General features: G+C 44.2%; 11 protein-coding genes across 11 annotated transcripts; 6 read left to right on the plus strand and 5 right to left on the minus strand.

Moving 5' to 3' along the window:
* The first annotated feature begins 85 nt into the window (after positions 1–85).
* On the plus strand, positions 86–2,861 carry BBOV_I000310 (FAD binding domain containing protein). The gene is made up of 11 exons (XM_051767775.1): positions 86–329; positions 367–504; positions 539–1,143; positions 1,178–1,339; positions 1,374–1,569; positions 1,604–1,707; positions 1,742–1,906; positions 1,942–2,068; positions 2,103–2,210; positions 2,247–2,328; positions 2,362–2,861. Exons 1-11 carry the CDS (start codon positions 158–160, stop codon positions 2,858–2,860), a joined length of 2,358 nt encoding a protein of 785 aa, XP_051622940.1. The 5' UTR covers positions 86–157; the 3' UTR covers position 2,861.
* On the minus strand, positions 2,842–4,856 carry BBOV_I000330 (uncharacterized protein). The gene is made up of 2 exons (XM_001608645.2): positions 3,696–4,856; positions 2,842–3,660 (listed from the first exon to the last, which is right to left on the minus strand). Exons 1-2 carry the CDS (start codon positions 4,658–4,660, stop codon positions 2,868–2,870), a joined length of 1,758 nt encoding a protein of 585 aa, XP_001608695.1. The 5' UTR covers positions 4,661–4,856; the 3' UTR covers positions 2,842–2,867.
* Positions 4,857–5,796: 940 nt separating this feature from the next.
* Positions 5,797–6,806, plus strand: BBOV_I000340 (RNase P subunit p30 family protein). The gene has a single exon (XM_001608646.2). The coding sequence runs from the start codon at positions 5,916–5,918 to the stop codon at positions 6,771–6,773; it is 858 nt and encodes a 285-aa protein (XP_001608696.1). The 5' UTR covers positions 5,797–5,915; the 3' UTR covers positions 6,774–6,806.
* Positions 6,807–6,815: 9 nt separating this feature from the next.
* Positions 6,816–8,169, minus strand: BBOV_I000350 (protein kinase domain containing protein). The gene is made up of 4 exons (XM_051767792.1): positions 7,708–8,169; positions 7,251–7,673; positions 6,936–7,215; positions 6,816–6,901 (listed from the first exon to the last, which is right to left on the minus strand). The coding sequence occupies exons 1-4, from the start codon at positions 8,127–8,129 to the stop codon at positions 6,872–6,874; spliced, it is 1,155 nt and encodes a 384-aa protein (XP_051622941.1). The 5' UTR covers positions 8,130–8,169; the 3' UTR covers positions 6,816–6,871.
* Positions 8,170–8,399: 230 nt separating this feature from the next.
* Positions 8,400–9,885, plus strand: BBOV_I000360 (uncharacterized protein). The gene is made up of 3 exons (XM_001608648.2): positions 8,400–8,521; positions 8,555–9,730; positions 9,766–9,885. The coding sequence occupies exons 1-3, from the start codon at positions 8,435–8,437 to the stop codon at positions 9,817–9,819; spliced, it is 1,317 nt and encodes a 438-aa protein (XP_001608698.2). The 5' UTR covers positions 8,400–8,434; the 3' UTR covers positions 9,820–9,885.
* Positions 9,886–10,547: 662 nt separating this feature from the next.
* Positions 10,548–12,662, minus strand: BBOV_I000370 (XPG I nuclease region family protein). The gene is made up of 2 exons (XM_001608649.2): positions 11,346–12,662; positions 10,548–11,296 (listed from the first exon to the last, which is right to left on the minus strand). The coding sequence occupies exons 1-2, from the start codon at positions 12,639–12,641 to the stop codon at positions 10,574–10,576; spliced, it is 2,019 nt and encodes a 672-aa protein (XP_001608699.1). The 5' UTR covers positions 12,642–12,662; the 3' UTR covers positions 10,548–10,573.
* A 49-nt stretch (positions 12,663–12,711) lies between these two features.
* On the minus strand, positions 12,712–13,117 carry BBOV_I000380 (Zn-finger in Ran binding protein). Its single transcript, XM_001608650.2, has 4 exons — positions 13,070–13,117; positions 12,951–13,015; positions 12,856–12,916; positions 12,712–12,820 (listed from the first exon to the last, which is right to left on the minus strand). Exons 1-4 carry the CDS (start codon positions 13,111–13,113, stop codon positions 12,715–12,717), a joined length of 276 nt encoding a protein of 91 aa, XP_001608700.1. The 5' UTR covers positions 13,114–13,117; the 3' UTR covers positions 12,712–12,714.
* An 854-nt stretch (positions 13,118–13,971) lies between these two features.
* Positions 13,972–16,782, plus strand: BBOV_I000390 (Guanylate-binding protein N-terminal domain family protein). The gene has a single exon (XM_001608651.2). It carries the CDS (start codon positions 13,991–13,993, stop codon positions 16,760–16,762), a length of 2,772 nt encoding a protein of 923 aa, XP_001608701.1. The 5' UTR covers positions 13,972–13,990; the 3' UTR covers positions 16,763–16,782.
* Positions 16,783–16,943: 161 nt separating this feature from the next.
* Positions 16,944–19,240, minus strand: BBOV_I000400 (ATPase associated with various cellular activities (AAA) family protein). Its single transcript, XM_001608652.2, has 2 exons — positions 19,113–19,240; positions 16,944–19,070 (listed from the first exon to the last, which is right to left on the minus strand). The coding sequence occupies exons 1-2, from the start codon at positions 19,131–19,133 to the stop codon at positions 17,076–17,078; spliced, it is 2,016 nt and encodes a 671-aa protein (XP_001608702.1). The 5' UTR covers positions 19,134–19,240; the 3' UTR covers positions 16,944–17,075.
* A 563-nt stretch (positions 19,241–19,803) lies between these two features.
* On the plus strand, positions 19,804–20,829 carry BBOV_I000410 (Formate/nitrite transporter family protein). Its single transcript, XM_001608653.2, has one exon. The coding sequence runs from the start codon at positions 19,922–19,924 to the stop codon at positions 20,759–20,761; it is 840 nt and encodes a 279-aa protein (XP_001608703.1). The 5' UTR covers positions 19,804–19,921; the 3' UTR covers positions 20,762–20,829.
* A 163-nt stretch (positions 20,830–20,992) lies between these two features.
* Positions 20,993–26,257, plus strand: BBOV_I000420 (FANCL C-terminal domain family protein). Its single transcript, XM_001608654.2, has 2 exons — positions 20,993–26,148; positions 26,183–26,257. The coding sequence occupies exons 1-2, from the start codon at positions 21,011–21,013 to the stop codon at positions 26,253–26,255; spliced, it is 5,211 nt and encodes a 1,736-aa protein (XP_001608704.1). The 5' UTR covers positions 20,993–21,010; the 3' UTR covers positions 26,256–26,257.
* The last annotated feature ends 70 nt before the right edge of the window (positions 26,258–26,327 follow it).

Here is a 26,327-nt window from a genome sequence, read left to right on the forward strand (position 1 = left end):
AGTTAATACATGTAATATACACAGTTATATATTGATATTTTAGCCATGTTCACGTGGAAGGCTACCCATGGTCTTAATATAATACACCAGTTCTCTAGCAGTGTGTTATCGTTTTTAATGGCTAATACCGATGATGTAGCGCAATTTGCTTGATAAGATGCCGGTATTAAAAGCGGATACCTATGTACTCATTGTTGGAGCTGGACCTGTAGGTGTGACCCTTCAGCTGTTGCTCTCACGCATGGGAGTGCCATGTCTGCTCGCTGAAAGGAATATCCATCCACGGTCTCACCCACGATCGCATTATGTCAGCAACCGTTCCACGGAAGGTTTGTGATAGTTATTGTTTTCCCATTCCTTGTACAGTATGGCGTCAACTGGGCCACCTAGACAAGGTTGTCGAGTGTATTACGGAGCCTCTAAAATTCTGGGCGTCAATGCGTTACTGCCGCCACATTGCTGACCCGCACTTAAACCTCTTTGGCACGGTAAATCACTTCCGAGGTACGGCACCGTTGTTATACCCAGTTATTGATAGGCCACTATACCTACGGTGATACGTATCACGAGGAGTTGAGTCCAGCCAGGATCACCAACATAGCGCAGCATAAGTTGCTGTTACTCTTAAAGGCAGCCTCCCTTACAAGGTCACCCGTCTATCCCGACACGTCCGATGAACGTTACATCGCATGGCTCAGGGACCATTACGACCAGGTTATGCGCACAAGTACGTTTGATGACGCTAAACGCGCCAAGCTGAGAGCTCTGCGCGGCCCTACGATATTCCCGGATGGCTTCGACTCGGTAAAACGGACACTGGATCAACGTTGCGGCGTGCCGTTTGTTGACGGTGGCCTAATGTTTGAGCGTTTCATTAATGAAGACATGTCTAAGGGCGTTGTCTCCGAGCTCACGTGCCAACGTAGGAAGGTGAAAGTCCATGTTAACAGTGCGTTCGTGGTTGGTGCCGACGGAGTACATAGCAGGGTACGGCGGTTCTTAGACCGCCGGAACCCGGACAAGCAGTCACAAGTCCAGGATACGAGTTTATTACGAGACGTCATGAGCGTATACTTCACATCGGACGAGTTGGGACAACTAGTTAAGGCCAGCCCGGCCATGCTCTACTTCATCTTCTCACGTGTAGGTACTAGGGTCTCCACATGATAACGTTCAGTGCGTCAGTGTACTCACATGCCAGGGTGGGTCGCCAGCAGAGTTCGTGGTACAGATACCGTTCTTCTCGGAGATGGAGGACTCCAGTGGCTATGACGTGGCAAAGTGCACAGCGTGTATCAACGAGTTCGTCGGTACCACGCTGTCCGATCTTCGCGTAGTTGTTAGTTTCTTTATCTAGGATCCAGATTACCCAGAGTATCAAGCGCTGGAGGGCAACCACTGAAATTGCACCATCCTTCGTAGACCCAGAAAGTTACCGTGTCATGGTTGCCGGTGACTCAGCTCATATAGTTACACCCGCCGGTGGCCAAGGAATGAACATGGGCGTCGCGGACAGCTACAACCTAGCGTGGCGTATAGGCCGTAGCTTCTATCAACGTGTGTTGCGTGGTATGTTACTAAAGTCGTGCTTCATGGCTACCAGGTGGCCCCGGTACCTCAGCAGCCGATGTTATCAATGCGGAGATGACCCATGAAGAGAAACGTTCCATGGCGGATTATTCCCGTGAACGTCTGGCTGTTGCAGAGGTTGGTGATTCATATGGACTCATATGAAATCCAGCACTCGCGAGATGTCTGTCTAGCGGAAGTTATACACGGGTCGGCCTTTGCACGCAGTATACGGTATAACCATGGAATTGTACATCGTGTACTGGATTGGATGCCGCCACTAGGGCCATTAACCTCACGAACATTGTACAGTGGCATGCAATTTGTTACAACTGCGGTGGGTTGCTAGGTATAGGGCCTAAACGCCAACAGATGAAGCATTTGTATTCAACACCGAAGATGATGGACACGATTCGCCGTGGACCTGGAGCAGCCCTTTCTGATGGAGATTCGCTGGGACTTACTATACCAGGCGCTGACCTGGGATATGCATATACAGGTAAATTGTTTCCATGGAATATAATACCCAGCAGATGGGCCTGGACTGAAGCTATCAGCATCGTATCGAACTTATGAACCCACAGCCATAAAAGGGCTCCGCCTACCTCATTGCTTCGTGTACTCCACCCTGGACAACCAAGGTTGGTAAATGGAGTTCTTGTGACCAAGTTTTGCAGTGTACAGGCTGTCCACGGTAGACCTGCCCTCCTTCATGCAGCCTGCGGTGTTCCATGCCTTCATAGTCTTCTCTGATCAGATGTAGGTACTATTTAGTACTGTAAATGTCTATAGGGCACGTGAAATATACAAGGCGCTGTGTGATGCCACTAGTGAATTGCGTAGCCTCTGTTACATCTGCCTGTGGAGTACGGAGTACACGGTTGACGCTGGTGATATAAATGACCAGCCGCTGATACTCGAGGCTCCCGATATAACCCGGATGGGCATGGATATAGCCGCGGAGCTTTTAGGGCAACGCGTACAGCGTTTCAAGGCCCCGAAGATGCGGTATACTAACTTTGTGTTCCAGGGTATTGACTCAGGGCTCCCGGGTGCCGATGACGTCATTAAATCTATGGGCTCGTTAGTAGATTCCTACCCTAAAGTGCCCCTAAAGGGCATATTCAGCAGCAGAAGCACACTGGATAAGTTTTCACAGTTTATAAATGGGACCGAGAGCGACATGTCAAGGTCGCTGATAGTACTACGACCGGATGGCCATATCAAGGACTACGTACCAAGCGCGGAGCTACCGTATCTAAAAGATTACATCGAGCAGTTAATTATATAGCTATATTTTAGTTAGCAGCATTTTCCTGGTTTTGGTTTTCAACGTTCTCTGCCGGCTCCATATCGGTAGTGTCCACACGGTCCCTAGGGCTAATCCTAGACTCCTCAGTCTCAAGACGCACAACCTGGTGTGACCTCTGGGAGTCCATGGAGTACATATGTGGTATCTTCGGGTTCTCAACACCGTCAATCACATCCCGCATCACAGGGGCAATGTAGCCCGTGGTGTTAGGGTTGAAGAAGGCGTTGGGGTGCTCGATACCAACGCCGTGCCTGTAAATAGGCTGACCCAAGTAGTTCATACCAGATACCGTCTGGACGAACGGAGATGTAGGGTTCTGAGGCATGGGAACAAATTGGTGGACCTCAACAGCGTGAAGCTTAAATGTCTTGGGCTTCATGTTAGATTTCTTGTAAACACGCTCACTTACGGTAGGTTCCTGAACAATAAGTGGGGGAGCAGACAGCAACTGACTTGCAGCGGTATGTACAACCCCCGAGTTATCGTTTATGGAAGGCTGCAAGCTGACGCTAGACAGCTGCCTAGAGAGAGTATCCACAGGCACAGCAGGCTGGCCGTAAGGGTTCATAGTAAAGAGATTCCTAAGTCCAAAAGTACCCTGAGTCTGGTAGGAAGTCAACGGGTTGGTGTTGTAGCCGAAACAAGAGTTGAAGCAGTTGACATCAGTGGCAGCCATAGGAATAGATGGCTGAGTAGGAATCGACCTCATGGTAACCATAGAGTCAGCCGGGTTAGAAATAACCCTAGGGTAGCACGTGCTAAAGCATGATGGTACAACACTGCATAGAGTTATTAGTATATAAACAAAACCTACGTGCTGAAGGACTCAGTGGTGGGGATATAGTTAGCAAAGTTGCAGAAGTTAGTAGTAGTGTGCGCAGGAATCGAAGTCTGGTGAACAATGCTGGCGTTGGGGCTGAAGGAAGTTACAGGAATAGAGTTCTCAGACTGCAAGTAGACATTGCTGCCCTGGTTAGAGATAATGGTCTCCTGTGGCGACACACGCTGAGAAACAATGGTCTCGGGGACGGTAACGCCACTAATAGCGTCGTTCTTCTGAATAGGAGGAATGCTAACGTTGCTGTGGATGGACTCGATCCTAGAAGAAGTAACAGTCTGACCAGCATTAGTCAAACCAGAAACAGCACTGTTCTCCCTGACCAAAGTGTTGTTCTGAGAGATACTACCAATGTTGGAGTACTCAACAGGGTTCATGCAGCAGGAGTTAAAGACTCCACACAAAGGCTGCCTCTTGGTCCTCTGAACTGTTGCACCCTCCTGTTCAGCACCTTCCTCTCCAGTAACCACCTGCTGCTCACCGTTCTGGTCCTCCTCCCAGTTAAACAGAGTCCTCAGCTTAGCAAAAGTACCCTGACTCTTCAAAGGTTCCTGATGAACATGCTCATGGGTGTCGTTGGTCTGAGTCCATAGGTAGTGAGTAACATTAACAGGCTCATTTGATACAGTGCCCGGCTGCTGCTCAGTGAACATCTTCGACTGAATTTGGTAAACTGGCTCATTTTGAGTCACAGTAACACCCTGAACGCCAGTTACATAGGGAGCAGCGAATACATGCTGCTGGTGAGGAATAACACCAGGTGTGCCAGACAAAATTTGATTTCCATTGTACACAGGGCTGTAAACAGGAATGGTAATAGGAATGGCGCCCTCCCTAGGTGCACAGCAAGTTTTGAAAAGCTGAGATGGCTTGGGCACAGTGGAGGTCCACGTAGCCTGTGGCTGCTCCTGAATAGATTCTTCCTGAGGGCGCGCGCTCATCTTGCATAAAATAAATAAAAGTTAAAGTCAATATCAAATATTGAGAATATAATAAAAAGACTTAATACACCGTTGTAACCTTCTACAGACCTGCGGGACAAGTGCTATAATTCACACTGCAGTAAGTAGAGTTCAGCTTTGCTCTAGTTTGAAAAACACTTTATTTACTATATATCGCAATGATTCCCCCGTTATTTTGGAATAAAACTACACGGTACGTTTAATCCCCGCGCGGGTAACCTAGTGGAAGGTGCGCACCATGAACATGCACCAGTTGCATCAAACTTATTGCGATCTTTTCCTCGATTTCCACACTGTAGTCTATATTAAACTCATTGCATAGTGTATGGCCGTGCGTTACTTGTCTTGTGAACCCGGAATCTTTGGGTAATTCCACCATGTGTGAAATGTGCACGAATCGAGGGTAATACTACGTTGATAAGGAGATACTGTATCTAATCTGGATTCTATTAGCATTATAAACGTGTTCCCTTGGTGTGCGATTCATGGCCTTATGGGTTATTTAACATTTTGCTGATTCAACACATCTGGGATTGATGTACTGCTTCTAGGTACATCTGCTGTTATACACATGAAATGGTCATGTACTGAATGTCTATTTATTGGTGTGATTTGTTCACTATATAATGGCCTATCATGCCACTGGCTTTATAGGGTACTTAACCCAGTTTAGATTGACACATAATCTACAATTGTATCTATATTGGCACTGTTTTAGATGTTACGAAATATTCAATATCTTTTTAGCTTAACTGCTGGCCTTCCGTTGTGGAATTTAGTGCTGCACATGAAGTCGATCGCACATCACAATGTATAGAAGTTAGTCCAGGTTTAATCAATATTGCCTGATACCGTTTTTTAGACTATAAAGATCTTACACATCTGTTAGATTTACACAATAATAGTGATCCCGCTACATGAGGTTGCTTGTAGACTCCTGACGTATTTAGCGTACTGTATCTCTTAACCAGGGTCTACACTTTGTTTATGTTTACTTAAATGACTTCCTGTCTGATGTGTTGTTTTTAAATGTGTGGCATGGGTCACTAGATCCAAGGAGAACAACATCTTACTATCGCATCTTGCTGTTGTCAACCTATCACAATAATGTGATATTAAACTAAGTAGACATAGTAAGGAACGGTGTTACACATAGATTCCAGGGTCTCTATCGCAAAATTGGTTTCACTGTCACCAATGTGTCTAGCTGCTGGTAGGTATATTAACCGCAGCGATGATCGACTTTAATGTACCGTGGAATAACGGATGTGATTTAAATGCTTGGCTTAATGCATCACGAGAATACGGCTGGAGTGCGCTGTGCTTAAATGTCTACTACAGCATAGACAATGCAGGTATCCACGAACTCAGAACACGCCTGCCAAGGGCACCTCCAAGTGATAGTGGCACTGCCCCTAAGGTGGTCACAACGCTTGGGAGGATCACGCCACTTGGATCTAATGTCATTCGCAGAGCTACTTTAGTGCTACAGGAAGGTTTCCAACCCACAAGTGTTAACAAAATACTGGATTCACGCGACTACGACGTTGTAGCCGTTATGCCAACAACACAAAAGACACTACAAGCAGCTTGTGAAGTGCTAAACTGTGATTTAATCAATTTGGACTATTTCTGCCATTATGCACAGTTCAAAGTCAAGCGAGGAATGGCTACTTCAGCCCTGCATCGAGGGTGTTACTTCGAAGTTAACATGGCCACCCTAGACCACATAGAAGGTCTAGGCGACTCAGGTAACCGGGCATCAAAAGAAGTAGCCAAAGTGTTTCGTATGCAGCTTGCCCGAGTGCTAAACTACATTCCACTCAACCGACTTGTTATATCGCCGGGGCATACAGATTACCGACGGCTTGTTGATGCTAGCACATTTGTAGGATCATGTGACGAGTTGCTATCAAGCGCAACGGGTGAACGTTGTAGCACCCGTGTTTGCGTAACGGAAGCACCCAGGGGGTGCCTAGCTAAAGGCGCTGCCAGGAGGACTTATGGAACTGGAATAGTCATAAACATGGCATCAGAAGAGCTCGGTACCAAGTTTAATTGGGTACAAAAAGAACCCTTGGACAAGGACTAACTTGGTAGTCAAACTTCATGTGCTTTAGCAACTGGGTTCTTGGTGCGTACACCATCACAAAGTGGAGCGCAGCTAGCACCAGCATTATAGGTCAGATATTATGGATCCTTATCATCGGAGATAATGACCTGGAGGCTTTTGAGTCCTGCTAACTAAACCTACCTTAATGCATTCAAATACACGAGCATCTATGAAGTCAGTTACAGTCGATATCGATGATAGTTGCGTATCCACACCCTTGAAGAACTGGTGCTGTGTCACTGCCTTTACACCGCCAGTTGATCCCAGCCTCTCAGAGGGCACTGCATTCAACAGGCGCTCCACGAGGTCACGAGCCGCAGCGTCCTTTATGCCACTAAAGTCAATGGACGATGGACTCCGAGCTACTGTATTATAAAATTCACTCCCAGAGGCCCCGTCATCCGTTATAAACGGCCGTTTGCTGGAGTAAGATTAAATTGAATTATATGGAATTACCCCGTAAGCATCTCGTATAACAACGACCCGAAGTACCACCAGTCTACCTCCCGGCCGTAGTAGGCGTTTGCCTCAGGTGATGTGATCTCAGGGTTGCAGAGTAAAACTTCAGGAGGCATTGAGCAGTAGGTCCCGACAAATGAGTGCATACGGTGATCTCCGCAAGCTATAGGCTTGCACAAATTAAAGTCGATTATCTTAAGTTGCCCACCAGGACCGATCATGATATTACTAGAAGTAAGGTCACGATGAGCAATGGATTTAGAGTGCATATCGCCTATGGCATTGGCTAACTGTAAAGCGAATGACTTGGCAGTGTCCAGGTCCAAAGCATCAACACGACGTATCAGTGACCATAAACTGCCACGCCATAGATATTCCATAGCAAAATAAGTAAAACCGTCATAGTCAAACGTTTCCAAGCTGTACATAATCTTTTTTCTGTGTATAGACTTACAATGTAACCACGTGTTTGGATTTCCTCAGCTTCTGTACAGAAGTTATCTCGTTGCTGCATCGCTGCTCAAAATGAATACTCACTGCATCCTCGGGACGATGGTACCGCTTGAGGATGCAGAGCATGCCATTGGAGGCATAGTGGTCAAGTACCCTTGACCCCTCTCCGTCCAGGTTAACATAGCCTCTTTTTAACCTCTCGGATATGTCCGCTACCAATTCGCCCTCCCTTAAACGGAATCCGTTCTGAAGAAGGATTTCAGCATTGCCAATCGTGTAGTCCACCGAAGTGGATGAAGCAGGTACCCGGAAAGCTAAAAATATCTTGCAGCGAGTTTTCCTTTCAATGGTTGACAATACAAAGTATCTATAACACAATGGTTTCCTAGAACAAAGGCGACCTAAACAACCAAAACGTGCCATTATCAGCGCGGTGTTGATCACGGTACAAAGTAGATATACTTCATTATGGAATCTGCATTAAAATGACCATGATATATACATGGACATGTTTATTAAATTGCCTGCATTTTAAATGTATTGTGTTGCAATTGAGTTACCCTGGATTTATGTGGTAAACCAAGGTAATGTGTAGACCTTATACAAGCAATTTAACAACCGTTTCACTAATTATAGAACGTGATATATACTATGTAACTAATGTGTAAAGACACTGTGTCGGATTCCACGGAATATTGTGGAATTGTTACCCGCTACACACGTGTCCAATGTCACCAAGTCCGCTGTCTGAACTTGTGAACTCGTCCTATCGCGTAGTAACCAACCTTCTAACCAAGGGGAAACGCAGTGTACCGGTATGTTTCATGCAAAATATATACTATGCCCAGACGGATAGCGTTTCTGCATTTATCCAGAGACTGGAGAAGTCATTGCCAAACCACTTTTGGGATCTACAGAGTAACCACGTAGCTGTACTGCTATTTGCAGCTGCACGATCATCTAAAAGGAATATACCAGCCATACGCTCGCTGTGCGCGAGATTGCATAATATATGTGATGATGCGGATCGATCAAAAGGTGGATATCCCAATTCAAAGGGACATTTCAATATTGACCTAGAGACTCTAGTGGTGATTGCATGGTCACTATCGCGAATAAGCCAGGAGAATCGTAATAAACAAATAAAAACAATGGCACATAAATTGTCACAGTACCTCCTGGATTGGGTTGACGGTAGCAGTACCAAATTGGAGTCTGGGACTCTAGTTACTACGTTGCCACCGGATGATTACGCTAAATTGTGTACAGCATTCGTATGTCTACACGATGTTATAGGCCGCTGCAAAGCTGCTAATGAGGATACCAGTGACCCAGAGCCAAGCACTATGCAGATGGAAGACACTAGCCTCGATAGAGTGTCCAGTGATTCACATGATATCTACACAATATTTAATAACTTTGTCACGTCAGTACTGAAATCATGCCGGATAGATACACAAGACAATGGAACAAGCTACCTGGAGTTGTATATAGGCCCTAGCATTGATGTTATAACGGTACTGATGCAGCATGGTAACGATGTAACACTACCACTGGAGTACTTTAATAGGTTGATGGAGTCATTGGACATATCAACTATCCGTGGAGCAGCACTGCTTACACAAGCGTTTTCAATACTCATGTCACAAGTTAAACCGGCCCCGGGCTACAGCATAGTTGCAGGAGGATTCAATCCAGAAACTGGGATAGATACACAGAAACTAATATTGGACGAAATAGGCACTCGTGACCTAGGGACACTGACCACTGACCAGTTGATCTCGTTTTTAAGTACCTGCAGCCGTAATTCCATACAGCACTTACGCGCCTTGGATGCCCTAGCAGATGCGTTTCTGCAACGCAGCCACAACCTACCACCTGTACCACAGACAGTAGAAGTACTGTCCCACCTCGCTGCTATATCGTACCACAACGGACCGCTACTGGAGTTGTTCGTAAGACATGTACAGAATAATTTGGATACAGCAACACCAGAACAGTTGAATACCGTAATTCAATGCTGCGTAAGTTAATATATACAATGAAATATACATTACAGAGAGTACTCAACTTCAAACACAGCGTACTGGACTCATTCGATCAAGGTGGATAATGGACCTGGATACAAAGTAACGCCGTGATAGTCCTTAAGGATTCACGCCCACGAGTTGGATTTCCCCGGTAGTCATTTTATAGTTAACACAGAAGTGCTATTGCATATATGTCAATAAGCACGGAATCCATAGTGGCACTTCCAGTGGCCAAGTGATATGCCTGCCACTACATATAACACATTAACCTAGATATATCAAATTGATCCAAGACTAAATGATTATATAAGCGCAATGTGCAAGTTTGTGGTGACGGTAAGACACTGACCCGGAAGGACTCAGGGGCGCCCTCTGGCTACACATCGCAACAATATATGGAATCCATATCTCAACGAGAACTTGTAAACGCGGCGGTAGTATTGAATCTTGATAAGAATAAACGAATATATCGCAAAGATGTAAGGAAAGCTTACAGAGATGCCGCTAGAGATGCACATCCGGATAAATCGGGAGGCTCAACTAACGCCTTCAATGCAGTTTTCCAGGCATACGCAACCCTAGAGCAATTCTTCGACCAAAGGAGCGCACAGGAACCCAATATACCCGAGTCGCAAACGTTCCAGCAAACGCTCCATATTGATGATATGCTATTCAGCCCCGATGAAGATGCTTACTACTACCAGTGTCGCTGCAGCGACCTCGTTGAAGTAACTACAGTAGCAATGGCACTAGGATTGACCACTTACAAGTGCGATACATGCTCACTGGGCTATAGAGTCATGGAAGAACCACACCAGTAGACTAATATATTCAGCACTAGGATCCAGATTTCGGTACACGGCGCACAAAGTGCGGGTTGTGCTCAGAAGGCTCAGTGTCCAGAGGTAGCTCGGAGCATTCGACACCAGCAGGTAAACACTCATTAATCTCACGAACAAGAACACGGTCAGTGACTTCACCCTTCAAGTAACGCGATAACATTCGCGGGCCGTATACATGTAAATAACGCTCACGCCACCGAGAATATAGCAAGTGTGTCCACCGACGCAGTAGACGAGGAGGACATGAAGTGCTACCATCTAACCATTGCGTAATCTTATCACGCGCTACCTTGCTGGCAAAGTCAACAATCTCCGGAGCGTACTTGTCCCACTCCTCAACGCTGCTGTCACGAGCCTCACGGAAGTTAATGTACAACTTGTCAAGGGCGTCCCATGATATACCATGACTTGAACTGCACCTCCACAGTTCATGCAACCGAGAGTTAGGAAGATCCTTAGTAACCGACCTGAAGCGCTGAAGGATCGGATTGGGCCATAAAATACCCTCCCCTACCACGGATAAATCGTTGTCAGGAGTACCAGATTGTATACCATAAACACCGCAAATGTGCGACACCAAGGAATCCACAGAGTCGGAGCCAAGCTCGGAAGCACCAGTGCGTTTTATAGTTACCCTAGGGTCGTAATGCTGAACACATATAAAACGCTTAAGGTTATCCGGTACCAGGCTGTCGTCAACCTCTATAGGAACCCGCTTCTCAAAACGGGGATTAGGAACTGCCGTTGAAAACCCACTCTTAACCAACATTACGCTTCTTAGCGTCGGGTTCCTCAGATGGAGGCTCGGAAGTGTCTTCAACAGTTGGCACGGCGTCGGCAGGGGGTGCTTCTTCAACAGTTGGGACCTCGTTAACACTTGGGACCTTGTCAACAGTTGGGACCTCGTTAACACTTGGAACCTTGTCGTCACTGGGGACTTCATCCTTGCCATCATCTGAAGTACTGTCTACAGCGGACTCAACCACAGCAGGTGGAGAGACTCCCTTAATAGGTACCGTATAGTTACGCGTTATATTCGCCGCCCTAGGAGGGTAACCAAAAAATGATTTAAGAGATAGCTGAGTCTTCTTACTACGAGCCTTCTGTAAACGCTCAATTAGCTTGTCAACACGCTCCTCAGAAAAGTCGTTCTCAGAAATCAAAAACTCACGCAAACCGTCAATGTTAGCCTCACAACGATCTATAGTGGTAATGTCACGGACCTTAGGGTCACGGAAGTACTCCTGAGCTGCCTCGTAGCCCTCAAGAGTCTCCGAACGAACCTCTAATATACGGGATATACTACCGTGCTTCTTAATCAAATTGTAAGCAGTTTTAGGACCCACACCCTTCAAAGTACCACAGTAGTCACAACCACAAAGAATACAAAAGTCAGTAAACTGCTCGTGAGTCAATTCAAGCAGCTCTAAGGCCTTCGCAAGGTCAACACGAACCACAGGCTTGTTACTAGCAGTTAGGTTCTTCAGCAATACACCACAACGGAAAACCAAAGCGTCGGCGTCCTCACTACCAACGGCTGTAACAAAACCACGCTGACATAAATAAGCACACTGAGCCTCAGCCTCCTCCGCAGCCTCGATTACAGGAACACCCACCAAACGAAGCAACTTCTTAGCACTCTCGTTCTCCTTCTGAGTTATGCGCACAGTGCGACCTACGTATTTACGGATGGCCTCCTTATCATCTTCCTCTATAGCCTTCTCCAAGGAACTCTCAGCCTCCTCACGCAGCAACTTGCGCTTAGCCAATGTCTGTGACTTAGCCTCCGGAGGAGTAGAGTCAAAAACAAATACAGGACGAATGCCAAGCTCCAATAAACGAATACACCGATTCAACAGACCAGCAATGTGAGATGTTGACTCACCCTTAGAATTAGTCAAAGAAGATAAGTAACTGCCCTCACGAATAGCAATAGTAAACTGATACAAAGCAGTGGAAGCGTCAATGGCAATAGAAGTACCAGACAGACTCTCTAAAGTTACCTCGCTTATACACCCAGGAGCGGCGTCACTGAGGAAACCAATCAAACCCTTAATACCCATCAGCACAAAAATATGCCAATAATATAACAATAAGCTATTATATAATTGATAGTGTACACCACACAGTTATTTATTATACCCCGCCAGAAACACGGGAGCTACACACTAGGGATTCGCTAGGCCTAGCATGCTGACAAATGTTACATTGTTTACGACGAGCCCAGTTAGCATTACCACAGCTAAAACAAATTGTGAAATACATATTAGAACGTACTGATCACAGTGCCAATCATGGAAGTTGCGCTTACGACCGCCGTTAGAGTCCTTGCGAGACTCTGTATTAAATAGAAAGACAAAGTGTTAACTTACCGTCAAAACGAGCTATACCACAGCGGCTGCATGAATCGCTTTTACCGGTGTTGACGTTACCGCATCTAAGACAACGTGTAACGATTATCAGGGCGCATAGACTAAAAAACACAACTTACGTAATAATAGCACAAATCCACTCACCACGATGACGCATGAACATTATATCATAATGGAATTGTATTGCGATGCCGGTAGACACCACTAATAGCTGTACACACTAGTGCGCCAGGGCCCATAGGTAGCTACATAGCACCAGTTTTTTTAGCTTATAAAATACAGAAACTAGATGTGTACAATAAAAAGCCTTAGAACAAGGGCAACACTACAGATCTATACTATAACTAGCCTAATGCTTCATGCGTGGAAAATCACAGTTGCCACATGCGTCCATACAGCCAAATGCGAATGATGGCGATGAAAACATGTAAAATGTACATGCCAACCATATAGATTGTAGCTTGCGACTGCCAGTAGCAATCGCCACTTAATGATTCAACAACCACTACCTACAAAATGGCAGTCTACAAATTATGTCACACAACATGGGTTAAGGAACCACAGATAATAGAAGCACGGCCCGTGGTAACAACAACAGTGTACCACGAGCCCCCAAGGCTACGAGTTACACACCGAGTACCCATACACACCTGCTGCTACACAGATATCGACGAGTATATTGTATGCTCCTACCCCTGCGGGGAGACTAACATATTCATTTAATAATGTTTTAATGTTACTATACAAGGAACGATAGTGATAGGCACCCTGTGTCTAGACGTCGGGTCCCTTGATGTGCGTAGTATATGACCTATGTATACCTAGCCTATACATCTTCTACCCAAGATAACACTTAGTTTGCTATGATAGACTAGATACTTTTTGTAAATGGCAACCGCGTTTTTATACACACATATTTCCCCATACGAGTACGCCTGCACATTAGAGACTAGAGGAAACACAGGGGATGCAGAGCCTACACATTAGGCTAAAATCAACCCTAGTAGACATAAGCGCCATAGCGCAATCACATAATCACAATGGTAGATACAGACCCCGATCGAGATGTAACCGCGGGGTCACCGCGACGCCAAGGAAGCATCTCAACAGAGGAATTAGTAAATTTATACGATAACGTGGCACCTAAGGAAACAACTGCCGAACCCGTATTGCAAGTTGAAGTACCCAATGGATGCTCAGGAGATGAACGAGTGGTTGATATATCTTGTAGTAAGGATAACACCGAGGACCAGGATGTTGCCATTTCTCCAGATTACACAATGGAACAGCAAAGTGTGTCGTCCGCGGATCACCAAACACAAGTGGAATCGTCAGTAGTTGCCGTGGAACAGTATGCAATTGAAAACAATCAACTGCCAACCTCAGATATCAATGAGTTCAGAGGTAACCCGGATTACGCACAACCGACAGAGTCCTCCGGTAGAGGGTTGCCAACGTTTGGAGATTTTGATATCGGGTCAAGGATGCTACCCGACGATGAAATCCTTGCACAACAAACATTCAGAGATGTGGCGTCGAATTATTTTGTCATCAGGAATCTACCATCCAACATGCCAAATGCAACACTGAGCTTTGGATATGAAGATCAGCAGCACCCACCAGTACAACCAGAAGGTGTTATCGATGTGGTTAACTACTACAGACCTCCAGTACAACCAGATTACGACGAACAGAGATATGACCAGATACCACGTGGCCACAAAAGCAAGCGTGCAGGATCGATTATCAGTAACACCGGAGGGGATACCACCGCGTCGTCATACGGCAGGGCTACGGATAACGAAGAGTCACCCCGAGTTTTTAGTAATACGTCCACGCCGTCATCAGAAATGCGTAACGATGATTATAGACCACGACGTAAGGCACCCGTGATAGATGATGCCTCGGAGTATACCGCTGAAAGCCCAGATGCAACAACTAAGAGTGGGTTGTTCGAAGTACCGGTAAAGGTATGCGCATTGCCAAGAATTATCGACCCTTTCAAAGGATTCTCTAAAGTGTGTACACCAAGAGCTATCAAAATGCTGCATTTTGTACGCAACGGAACAAGGACACAGTGTAGCATAGAAAAGAATGCAGCCACACTGCTGCAGACACATATCAAAGACCTGAAAGTTGTATGCATAAGTATATGCGGTGATGCAAGAACTGGGAAAAGCTACCTAGCGAGCATGCTAGTGAATAAACCGGTAAACTCATTCCAATGCGCTGAACCTTATGCACCTAGCCATATCATGAACCAATTCAACCCACCAGCTGAGGGTACTGTATGGGCATACGTTGGAGTGTACCAAGAAAAATATGCATACATATACCTAGATTTCACAGGATTTGAAAATAATCAAGAAGATCGCATACAAATGACACAATTCGCAATGCTACTTAGCAATTGCGTCATATGCAGTATTGCAAACCCACCAAGAATGGGAATATATGACGCTGTCAAAGCTATGATCAATGTAACAGATAACATGCAACATAACAACGAAAGTGATATGTTGCAAATGAATCAAACAATCGAAGATTTCAGAAGGAAAGCAACCCTGGATAGAGATAAGTCAAAGACATTCGATCTCAAGGAAACACCAACAGATGATGCCAATGAAGAACGAATTGAGCAGAGTAAAACGGATATCTGGAAAGCACCCATCATATACTTCGTGTTCAGAGATAGCGATGGACACGTAAAATGCCTAGATGAACGTATATTTACACCAGAAACACTAGTTGAACAGGGAATATTTGATCACTATACCAACATTTTCAACTATAATCGCAAAGAAGGTGTATTCGATTTCAGAAATAGGATGCTGGATGCCTTTGAAGTGTTCCTTAACAGGAAGTATACCACATTGCCATGCCCAGTGACGCAAGAAAGCAACCCACTCAAAACGCAAATGTCACCAGCAGCCAATGCTGCAAACGCACTCAAAAGAATGTTTGCAACACTGCTGGCACCGGCAAACGCGAATATCATGCTAACTGATATCAGTGAGTGTACGCCGACATCACTCCTAACAGAAGAGATGACATCAGGACAACCATGTATGACAGCAATACCAAATCATATGCTTAACCCACGCTTCTGCGAAAAGCTAGATGAAGTCAAAGTATGCATATACCATGATACGCTGGCACACACGCAGTCGGAAATGCAATTGAATGGGCAAATGTTCGCCAACTACCTCATGCTGCTTGTTAACCACTATAATAATAAAGGATACGTCACAGTAAAAGATGCAACCAATATACTAGAAGAGGTACTCTCCAAGCAAAATGAAGAGGTTAGCAAAGCAGTCATGGTACACTTCTTCAAGGGGCTCAAAGACCATGTAGTCATGCAGTTGCCAATGGAACCTAGAATACTACTGTCCAAGTGCATGAAACTTAAATTGAAAAGCTTACAGAAATTCCAAACACAAGCTATAGGAACGCAAGCACACTATGCAGAACAATACGCAAACCTAGAAAAATCATTGGATAACCTTATAGCCAAACTGGAAACCAGGAATGACAAGATAGCCATAGATACAGCAACTGCAATGTTCGAAAAATGCACAGAGACACTAAATGAAAAAATTGCAATGGAAAGCTACACCTACGAAAAACTACTAGTGGATATCGCGAAAATGAGAAAGATGTTCCTGCAAAAGTTCAAAGGACATAGCCAAGTCACAGAAAGGGTGTTCCCACAATTATCGCAGCAACTATATCGCAAATTTGATGAATTCCACCCCAAAGCGAATGCACCAGATATCAACGAAATAGCAAAGCAATACGGTGACCAGTGAGACCGCAAAACAGACCATATAAATTCTAAATACTATCACTGCATCAACATATGCATCGCCATTAAAGCTATATACGGCCGCCACACCACGAGGTAGTTACCCACACGTAGCTAGGACCAGAAACACTAACAACATATCACCAATGAAAATATCTATATTTGTACGATTAACCCCAAGGTACCCGATATATAAAGCGACAGAAGTTTCAGTCAATAGAAACACAACAGCGCCCCGCAAATGGTGTTGGAACTATATAGCCTACAACTATAGGGGTACGCTACAAAATGACAGAATAGGTATACTATCCCATACACTAGTGAGAACCATGTTTACGATGCCACTCCTCAAAGGACACGTCGTCAGCAGCAGAGTAAGATGGATGAACAGTCTGCAGAGCCAAGTCAAAGTCAGACATTAATATACCACGAAAAGCACTTGGGTCAGGAATGTTCTCTATGCCGCCATACTTCAAAATGGTATCTTCATACGAATACTCAGCAGCCTTAGTACAAAGGCTTAAGAGGTCACTGCCATTCCAACCCTCAGTGGCCGCCGATAGCTTGTCAAGGTCTTCCTCACTCAGTTCACAGGTATCACCACAGTTCTTAAGAAGCGTATCCTGAATAAACTTCCTGCGAGTGTCTATATCAGGAAGTGGTATCAAAATACGCTTGCTAAAACGACGTAAAGCAGCATCGTCCAGCACCATAGGGCGGTTAGTAGCAGCAATAACTACAACAACACCATTCCTGTCACCGGAATGCAAGCCGTCCATCATCTGTAGCAACTGGTTCTTCATACGAATGCTCAAATCAGGCTCATTACCACTACGCTTGCCCAGCAAAGCGTCAACTTCGTCGAAAAATATAATCGATGGCTGGTCAAATGCAGCAACCTTAAACAGTGCCTTGATGATGGATTCACTCTCTCCATGGTATTTGCTGGTGATGGAACTGGGAGATACCTCAAAACAAGTGGCACCAGCCACGTTGGCAATCCATTTTGCCAAAGTTGTCTTACCTGTACCTGGGGGACCAAATAAAAGAACACCCTTAGGGGCACGTAACAAGCCCGTATGCAACTCCGGGCGCAATATAGGCTGCGCAACCTTGTTCTTCAACGTCTTCTTCACCTGTTCAAGGCCAGCAATATCCTCCTCTTTAATATTAAATGATATGGGGTCTATTTTCATGTCAATTGCAAGGCCAATGATCTCCGCAGTCATGTCTGCACTCACCAGAGACTTGTAGCGCTCAGGTATAGAAGTAGTAGAAGTAGTGCCAGCGTTAGCAACGTTTTGACGCTGAGGATAACTTAATCCACATGGCTTCCTTATCTTCTCAATGTCAAAATCAGGGGGGCTGAGACCTTCCTCATACCGCTTAACCAAATATGACATGCCACTCTGAAATACAACATCACACTCAGCAGCTTTCTTGCCGAGCCTAAGACCTAATTGCTTACCACGAGCTGAAGAGCTGTCAGAATAAACACCCCGCAAACGCTTCAACGTCATTTTAGCCATAGACTTAACCTCACACTCATCATCAACCGGTATAGTATTTGAATCATGCTTAGACGATTCACATGATGCACCATCAAATTGCTTACCAGGCTGATCAGCATTAGAAACATCAGCGCCTCCGCCCAGTGTGCACAAATTACCCTCCGAGGGATTGTCGTTCACATCAGCACCCTGGCTGTTGTTATTCAAACAACCGTCAGAAGATTTAGAGCGACCACTAACCCGGGTTGTACCTGAGGCAATGGGCACTGATTCTGCCGTGTAGGGAAGATCAGTGTTGATTCCCACATCTGTAGTGGCCCGAAATGATAAAGTAACGTCAGGACCATAAACAACATGTAAATTAGCAACAGGACTCACTAAACTACAACCATCCTGCTGACGAAGCAAGTATCGACGAGATGCATTCTTAAGAGGAATGCTACCAATATATGAATCACCCTCGTTAAAGTTCTTCAAACATTGAATAACACACACATCATCCATACTACCAGGCTCATAACACAACGAAGAATTGCTATAGTCATACACACTCTGGTAATCCTCCTGAAGAGATGCCGTAATAAATGGATCTTCCTTTATCTCCTTAATCGCACTGTTAACCGATAAAGATATCTTGGTATCAAACTCATCAACAATCTCATTCACAGTGTCGTAAGCAGCGTCTATATGGGAATCTGATGGAGGGCATCGGTCACGTATCACCGACTCCTCCAATAGAAAATCAGTGAATCGAAAAGCATATTCAGTTGGAATACGATCCCTAACCCCTTCAGCAACTATCTAAAAGAATATGTGAACAGAAAATATCGCTAAAAAACCAACCTTTAGCGCAACATGCTCCATTAACAGTTACCAATGAAAGGGTACCAAATGAATAAATAAAGTACCAGTGCAAAAACACACAACAACCATAAAATGGCGCTGATATCAAGAATAACAGATAACACGCATCATGGAAACAATAGAAGGATACCAATATTACCTGCCATTGAATATTAAACACACATCAAGTGTAAGCCAGTCCCCAGATACAAAAAATCTACATTTTCAACGAGAATGCAGTTATATTACAGCAATATAATTATAAAACGAAGTAGTTAGACACGGAGGAACAGTCCAGAAGATGTTAGCTTTAAAAGCTGAATTAGACATGACATTTATACAGATCGCAAATGAAAAACAGATCCAACTACACCGTCGAGTCAACACATAATAAATACACACATAGCGGATATATTACACAAACGTTTCAATCAAATAACAGCGCCAAATACTCGAATAAGCTAGCTATATTTCAATTACTCCACTTAGCTAGCAGCGGCCTTGTACGCCCTATATAAACGGGTATTTCTGAAACCTGTTGATAGACACACTGAGTCACTAAGGCTCGGAAATTTAATCACAGTTTCCACTCATTTTCCAGCTGGAAGCTAGCTGTTTGCGCCTTATATAGTGAACACATTTAATATATATCTCCTTCATATTCATACATGATAATTAAAAACAAAGGTACCTAACTCGCTTCTCCTTTGTTTACACACACAAATAATATAGATTAATGTGATCAAAGAAAGCGACATTGTCAGCTTTAGAGCAATCTTGATTAGACACCAGTTGCAACCGTTATACACATGGAAGTGGGTACCGTTAGCCAAATTCGCAAGGCCGGAGATGCCTACAAAGTGGCAATAGATACCGGGATATACAAGAAATCATGCCCAATCTACATACTTTTAGTAAAAGCCATGATGGGAGGCTACTTCGCTGCCCTTGGAGGACACGCAGCTATGGTACTGGCATCGTACTACTATATGGATGGACACCACGGAGGAGCAAAATTAGCATTTGGCGTCATATTCTCAGGAGCACTCTTATGTATCGTATTCACTGGTACCGACCTAGTCACAAGCAATTGTATGAACTTTGCCTTCCTTGCATATAGCAGGCAGGTCACTTTGTTCCAGTATCTAACCAGAATGGGAACCTCCCTCCTGGGAAACTATTGTGGCGCCATCCTGGGAGCAGCATTGCTAACAGCAGGTACCGGATACTTCTCACTCGACAAGAGACCGGAAGCATATCTAAAGGCCATATATGACGCCAAAACTGCACTACCATTCTGGAGAACAATGCTCAGTGCTATAGGTTGCAACAGCTACGTCTGTATGGCCGTATGGTGTTGCTATGTCGCCATGGACTCAGCAGGATGCGTTCTAGCTGTAATGATACTCATCACCAGTTTCGCCGTAGCTGGGTTCGAACACATTGTCGCCAACTTCTACACACTACACGCAGCGCTATTCTCATGCGAAGGAACATCCGTAGGAGTGGTATACGGACGCAACCTTGCGCCTACTCTGTTAGGTAACTACATTGGAGGGTCGTTGATCATTGCTCTGCCATTGTGGCTATTCTACGGTTTCAAACCAAAAGCCACGCAGAACCTAAATGAAACACCCGTAGTTATCTAAGGAGCCGTGGAATTTTAATTATCACTAAGGCGATGAATCTTACAGCAAATGATATTTGATCAACGTAGCCTCAAAATCAACGCTGGTACAGATGAGCTCGCTATTGTAAAATTAGAGTTTAATTATTGCACTGTTAATGCCATATGAAACGTGCCGATGAAATGTGCAGTGCCACACATTGTCTGATACCGCGTTATATGCCAAACTTACATACACGGCAGTGACAATCATCTGCCACTCATTACCACCATGTCAAAAAATAGTAGGAAAAAGGAAGAACGCAAAGTTCGCTCGTCGGACTTTGCCATGTACCAAACTGCGGAATCCAGACCTACTGGACTGCATCACATCTTCGATGCATTCAGACAAGATGCCGAAAATCTCAACACAGAGCAGTCATCATCGTCAGCCAGGAGTGATGACGCTGCAATGTCTGGGCAGAATGAACATTACGCAATACTTAGAGCGTTGGACAAATTGACCAAGAAGGATACTACAACCAAACTGAAGGCAATCGATCAATTATTGGCAGCACTAGAAACTGTAACCATAGATGTATTGGAGAAACTAATGCCAGATTTTATACACGTGTTCCTTAGGCTGGCGATAGTAGAGCCAGCAAGGAAAATAAGACTTCATCTTGGCCATGTGTTGTCTAAAATGGCATCCATTCTGAAAAAGAGAATGCAGTTATACATGGACAACTTAATAACACACTGGTGGGTAGCAATACATGATGAGGCGTCCGATGTTGCAGAAGTGTACAACGAAGCATTCAGCAATCTTTTTGCCTCCACAGGAACTACGGGGGACGATATAGATATAAAGACGTTCAGAGTACTTACACATTATATCGAAAGGATAGTGAAAAAGAGTTTATCTATGCTGAAAAAGGATGTAGCAGAGTATAAAAAAGATTGGCTAGATGTTTTTGGAAGAGTTTGTGACAACTGCGCCACTATATCAGATATGCATAACAGACTCATGTGTTCGGTGATGAGAGCGCTCATGAAAATTATGATTTATCAACGTGTACATACCGCAGAATCGGTAAGGAACACAACATTTGTATCAGTGTTCATCAACACAGAGTTCGTGGAACTCGTGGGATACCTATGTGGCACTGGAGCCATCAAACAAAGATATGCCAGCACGTGCTTTCTGGTTGAGTTCGTTAAGGTACTGCAGCCAGAACACCTAGAAACAGCTAAGAAAGTGTTCAGTATAGCGAAACAGAGGCTATCTGGCACGGAAGATCCGAAAATTACATTTCACCTTGTAAGAATGTTATGTGCCTGTTCAAGGTATAATAGCGCGTGTTGGGACGAAGAGTCCCTTAAGAATTATGTGTCATTCGTGCAAAGTATATTGGAAAACTACAAAGGCGATTTTGCATTGCACGCAGAGTTTTACTCAGTGTTCCCATGTATGGTATCGTACCTACCACCGGAGTGGCTCCAGTCGCCAGTGGGATTTGATGCAGTATTCCAGGTGACGACTACGCTGTTGAAACTGATGCAAGAAAAGCTAGATAACGATTATGAGAAGTCGTTCGGCTTCGACGTAAAGGAGTTCAGCCAAATGGGAAGTAGTATGCTGTATTGCTACTACCGAATACTTCTGCTACTGCATTGCAGCTGCGAGGATTTAGTGGAGCATATATTCGCACCTATACTGAAATTAAACGGTGGAAATACACCGCATGAACAGCATTTCCTATCGCACATGCCACGAATCTTCACAGAGTTCATCGAGGAGTCCGTGGTATTACGGACTCCAGGGGCATATGAAGTACTATTGCACAAACTGCAAGAAATATACGGTAATAATACAAACTACGTATTGATGGCACAGATATTCAATTCTCTGGCAAATGTTAACGACTCAGTGGATCAACACGAAATGATACGGACTTTTGCCCAGGGCGTACAGCAGCAACTGAAACACCATATCATGGACAAAGTACTCCCGGAACTGCTACAGGGCTACGTTGTATCTCCCTCCGACGACAAGTTGCAATTACGTATTGACATAATTCTGGGACTACTCGCAGAGACTGAAGTGATTGGCCAGGATTCCGCGCTGTTAGGTGTTACGAGGACGATGATTAACCATTCGTACACTGATACAAAAGAGTTTAACAAGGCATTCCAGACGCTAAAGAAGGTGTTAGAAAAACTACCATCAGTTCTAGAAGACCCAGAGCTGTACTATACCGAGTCATATGATGAAAAATGCATACTTCTGGTTTCGTTAGTGGCATTGCAAAACTGCGAGTCGAATGAACAAGCAGTTAGAATAGTGAACAAAGTTTGCAGCAAACAGATGCAGCTGGATGAAGAAACCGCTATGATGGTATTCCTACCCTTTATAAATGAATGTCAACGGTTCGCCCCGGTACTGTCGGATAACATGCTGTTGTGGCTCTCGAACCCGACCCATTTCAGCGAAGTATTATTCGAGCCAGTATTTAACCTAGTGGACCCGGAACATGTGAATAAAGAGCGCCGTATGCTTTACGACATGTTTTACGCCATGCAAGTGATTTTCATCAAACATCCAACCAGAAAATGGCACATTGGATCAACAAACATGGTAAATGATCTAGTGTCCCTCTACCTCGTGGGATACTATACAAATATATGGTTCACACTAGATACTTTCTACGAATTTATACAAAATCTGCTGCCACAGTGGCAAGAAGCTAGAAATGCCCTTGAAACTAGTGTAATACGTGAATTTTTGCAACATATACAACAAAGGATGCCACGAAATGAAGATTTCGTTACTAGAAGATATGAAAATTTCGATGTAAAGGATCTTGTGTACGCAATGATGGAGATACAACGCGATCCTTGCAAATGTACGGAGTCTATAGCAAGGACCTTAGCCACACTGGAATCGCATAATAACCTGGATATTGCAAATATATACCATAGGAATGCCGTTTTGTTTTCAACGTTATGGTTGGAGAATTGTGAAACTATACTGTATCCGTTTCTGGCAACAGGTAACCAAAATACAGATACACAACACAGTGATGTTGACACTGAAAAAGATATCTTATCATTGAAAAAGTATTTCATGGATGTATACGTGAGCACTTTAATACACAGCGGATTTACTGTTAGTGCTTTTGGGGAGTTGTGCAAGAAACTTGGTGGTAACCAAGATTTCTCATACATATTTGCAGTATCGTTCGTCAATTGCATAACCCAGTTTAATTTTACATCCAAGGCATTATTAGAAGAAAAGATACGTATACTAAAGATATACACCTCTCAAGGGAATACTATGGATATATATAAAATGCTAAAGAAACATTACATGAATAACCCGTTTATGGGCGGATTCATTTCAGCATTGGATGTTAACCCGGAAGAGTATGTCAAACGTATTGATTCAGTGACAAACATGATCATGGAATCGACTGATAGTGATGCTGTGGTACTAACAAATTGCTTGTTCGAGTTGGGGTATCTCCTGGACTGTGTTTGCAGCGGTGAATCTGAAATCCAGATTGTAGAATACAGTGCCCGCATGGAGTCACTGTGTCATCTAGTGGACCGAAAGTTAACACAACTAACCCCTAACTATCCGTCAATCACATGCTGGATGCACTATGCTGCCATGTATTTCTGGAAGACCTGCGTAGTTATTAACAAGGTGGCTCCCATAGAGTCATTGACAATGTGGATCAATACCTGGTCCATGGAAGTAACGCATATGTGCTACCAAGAGATGTACAAAGGCAACCAACTAGCTATCACGTTGTTTGCCAATATGGTAATATTCGAGACGTCCCAGGCGTTATTGGACCTCCAAGAACTAAGGCAACGACCAAATCCCAATGAGTTCTCAAAGGAGAATTTAGACGAATACATACAAGTTATCGGAGCACTGTTGCATGAGAAACGAGGTGGAACCTCGGATAATATATCGCAAAGACTAGATACCCATTACCTATTGGTTATGCTAGTGGAAGCCATACACATCGTGGAGTCATATAGAGACTCTGAATGCACAATGGATTTAGTTGGCACATTAAAGGATGCGACCTATGGGTTCTTGCAATATATATCTAGCAGTGATGTGTGCTACATCTATGCAACGTCATTTATATCGCAATTGTGGCATGTTAAGTTCTTGCTAAGTGGCATAGCTAAACATGGAGGTGTGCTGTGCAACGTAAATCTGGATAGAAATGCAATACACCTAAATATACCATCCGGAGTTGTATCAAAGTGCTTCGAGGAGCTATGTACACATTTGGATAAAAAGCAGAATGTAACCATTGATATGGCAAAGTTAATGTTCGAACTTTCGCAGGATTTTGAAAAGGAGTACACAGATGATGAACCTGAAGAACTTCCAAGCCCATTGACATATGAAACTAGTGTAAGAAGAGGTAGAAGTGTTATATCATTCTGCCTCAATCTTATCCTTGGGCCATATATCACAAAAATAGTGTATAAGACATATGAAGTACTGCTGGAGTCATCGGAACACCAGGACCTTGAACTTTGTCTAACAACATGGATGAGCATATTCGTTATGTTACATGAAATGACAGAAGCAAAGATGCTGGCCCTGAAGAATGTAGTTATGAAACTGTTCAAAACAAGACCATTAGATGCCGGAGGGGAAATGTACAACACATTGGTAGCATATCTTGCAACGCAACACGATACTACAACCGAGTGTATAGATGCATGGTGGGTAAAGGAAAACCGCGATATACCAGAATATACTGATGAACCTATATTACATGTGCTACTCCAGGTACTAATGCTGTGTCTAGGCAACTTGCCAGTTAAGGCAGAGCAGAACATGAACCTAGTAAAGGAATTGTTTTATAGAATGGCCAAAACATTCCCAGAGGAAGTGAATCAAGTGTGGAACGTATGCAAAAGCTCGTATATCAAGAAACAAATACGAGAGTTTACAAAGGCCGAAATCACGCAAAAACTTATCGCCGATGAACTCAGGATGGCAAAATACGATACCTCAACAACTATCAGAATAACGCACGATGCAGATTATCGCAACGTGTCGGCATCCCTCGACACTAAAGCCGAAGTATCAATCAACCTTGCAGTGAAGATACCATCGGCATTCCCATTGGAACCGCTGTCATTCGTCTCAAGTGATGAAGCCGGGACATTTAAAAACAAACACCTGAGATGGCTGATGATGGCACAAAGCACCGCGAATCGTGAAGGACTGTTCCAGGGATTACTGCTATGGAGCGACAACATCACCAAGTTCTTTGATGGTATAGAAGAATGTCCTATATGCTATTCTATCGTACACCTACAGTTCAACACGATACCAGGAAAAGTGTGTAAAGTGTGCAAACACAAATTCCATACGGAATGCCTATACAAGTACGTTACACCCAAATATAATCATAGCTTGCAGGTGGTTCCGCAACGCGCCTAAAGCCAAGTGCCCACTTTGTCAGTCGCTCCTTTCGTTTAACACAAGTAGTTAAACACCATTTAGCCTATTTAATACTTGAGACTATTTTTTTACGATATTAAAAGCCGTTTCATTATGCTAATGG

Source organism: Babesia bovis, chromosome 1, assembly GCF_000165395.2.
Source record: "Babesia bovis T2Bo chromosome 1, whole genome shotgun sequence".
Lineage (NCBI taxonomy): Eukaryota > Apicomplexa > Aconoidasida > Piroplasmida > Babesiidae > Babesia > Babesia bovis.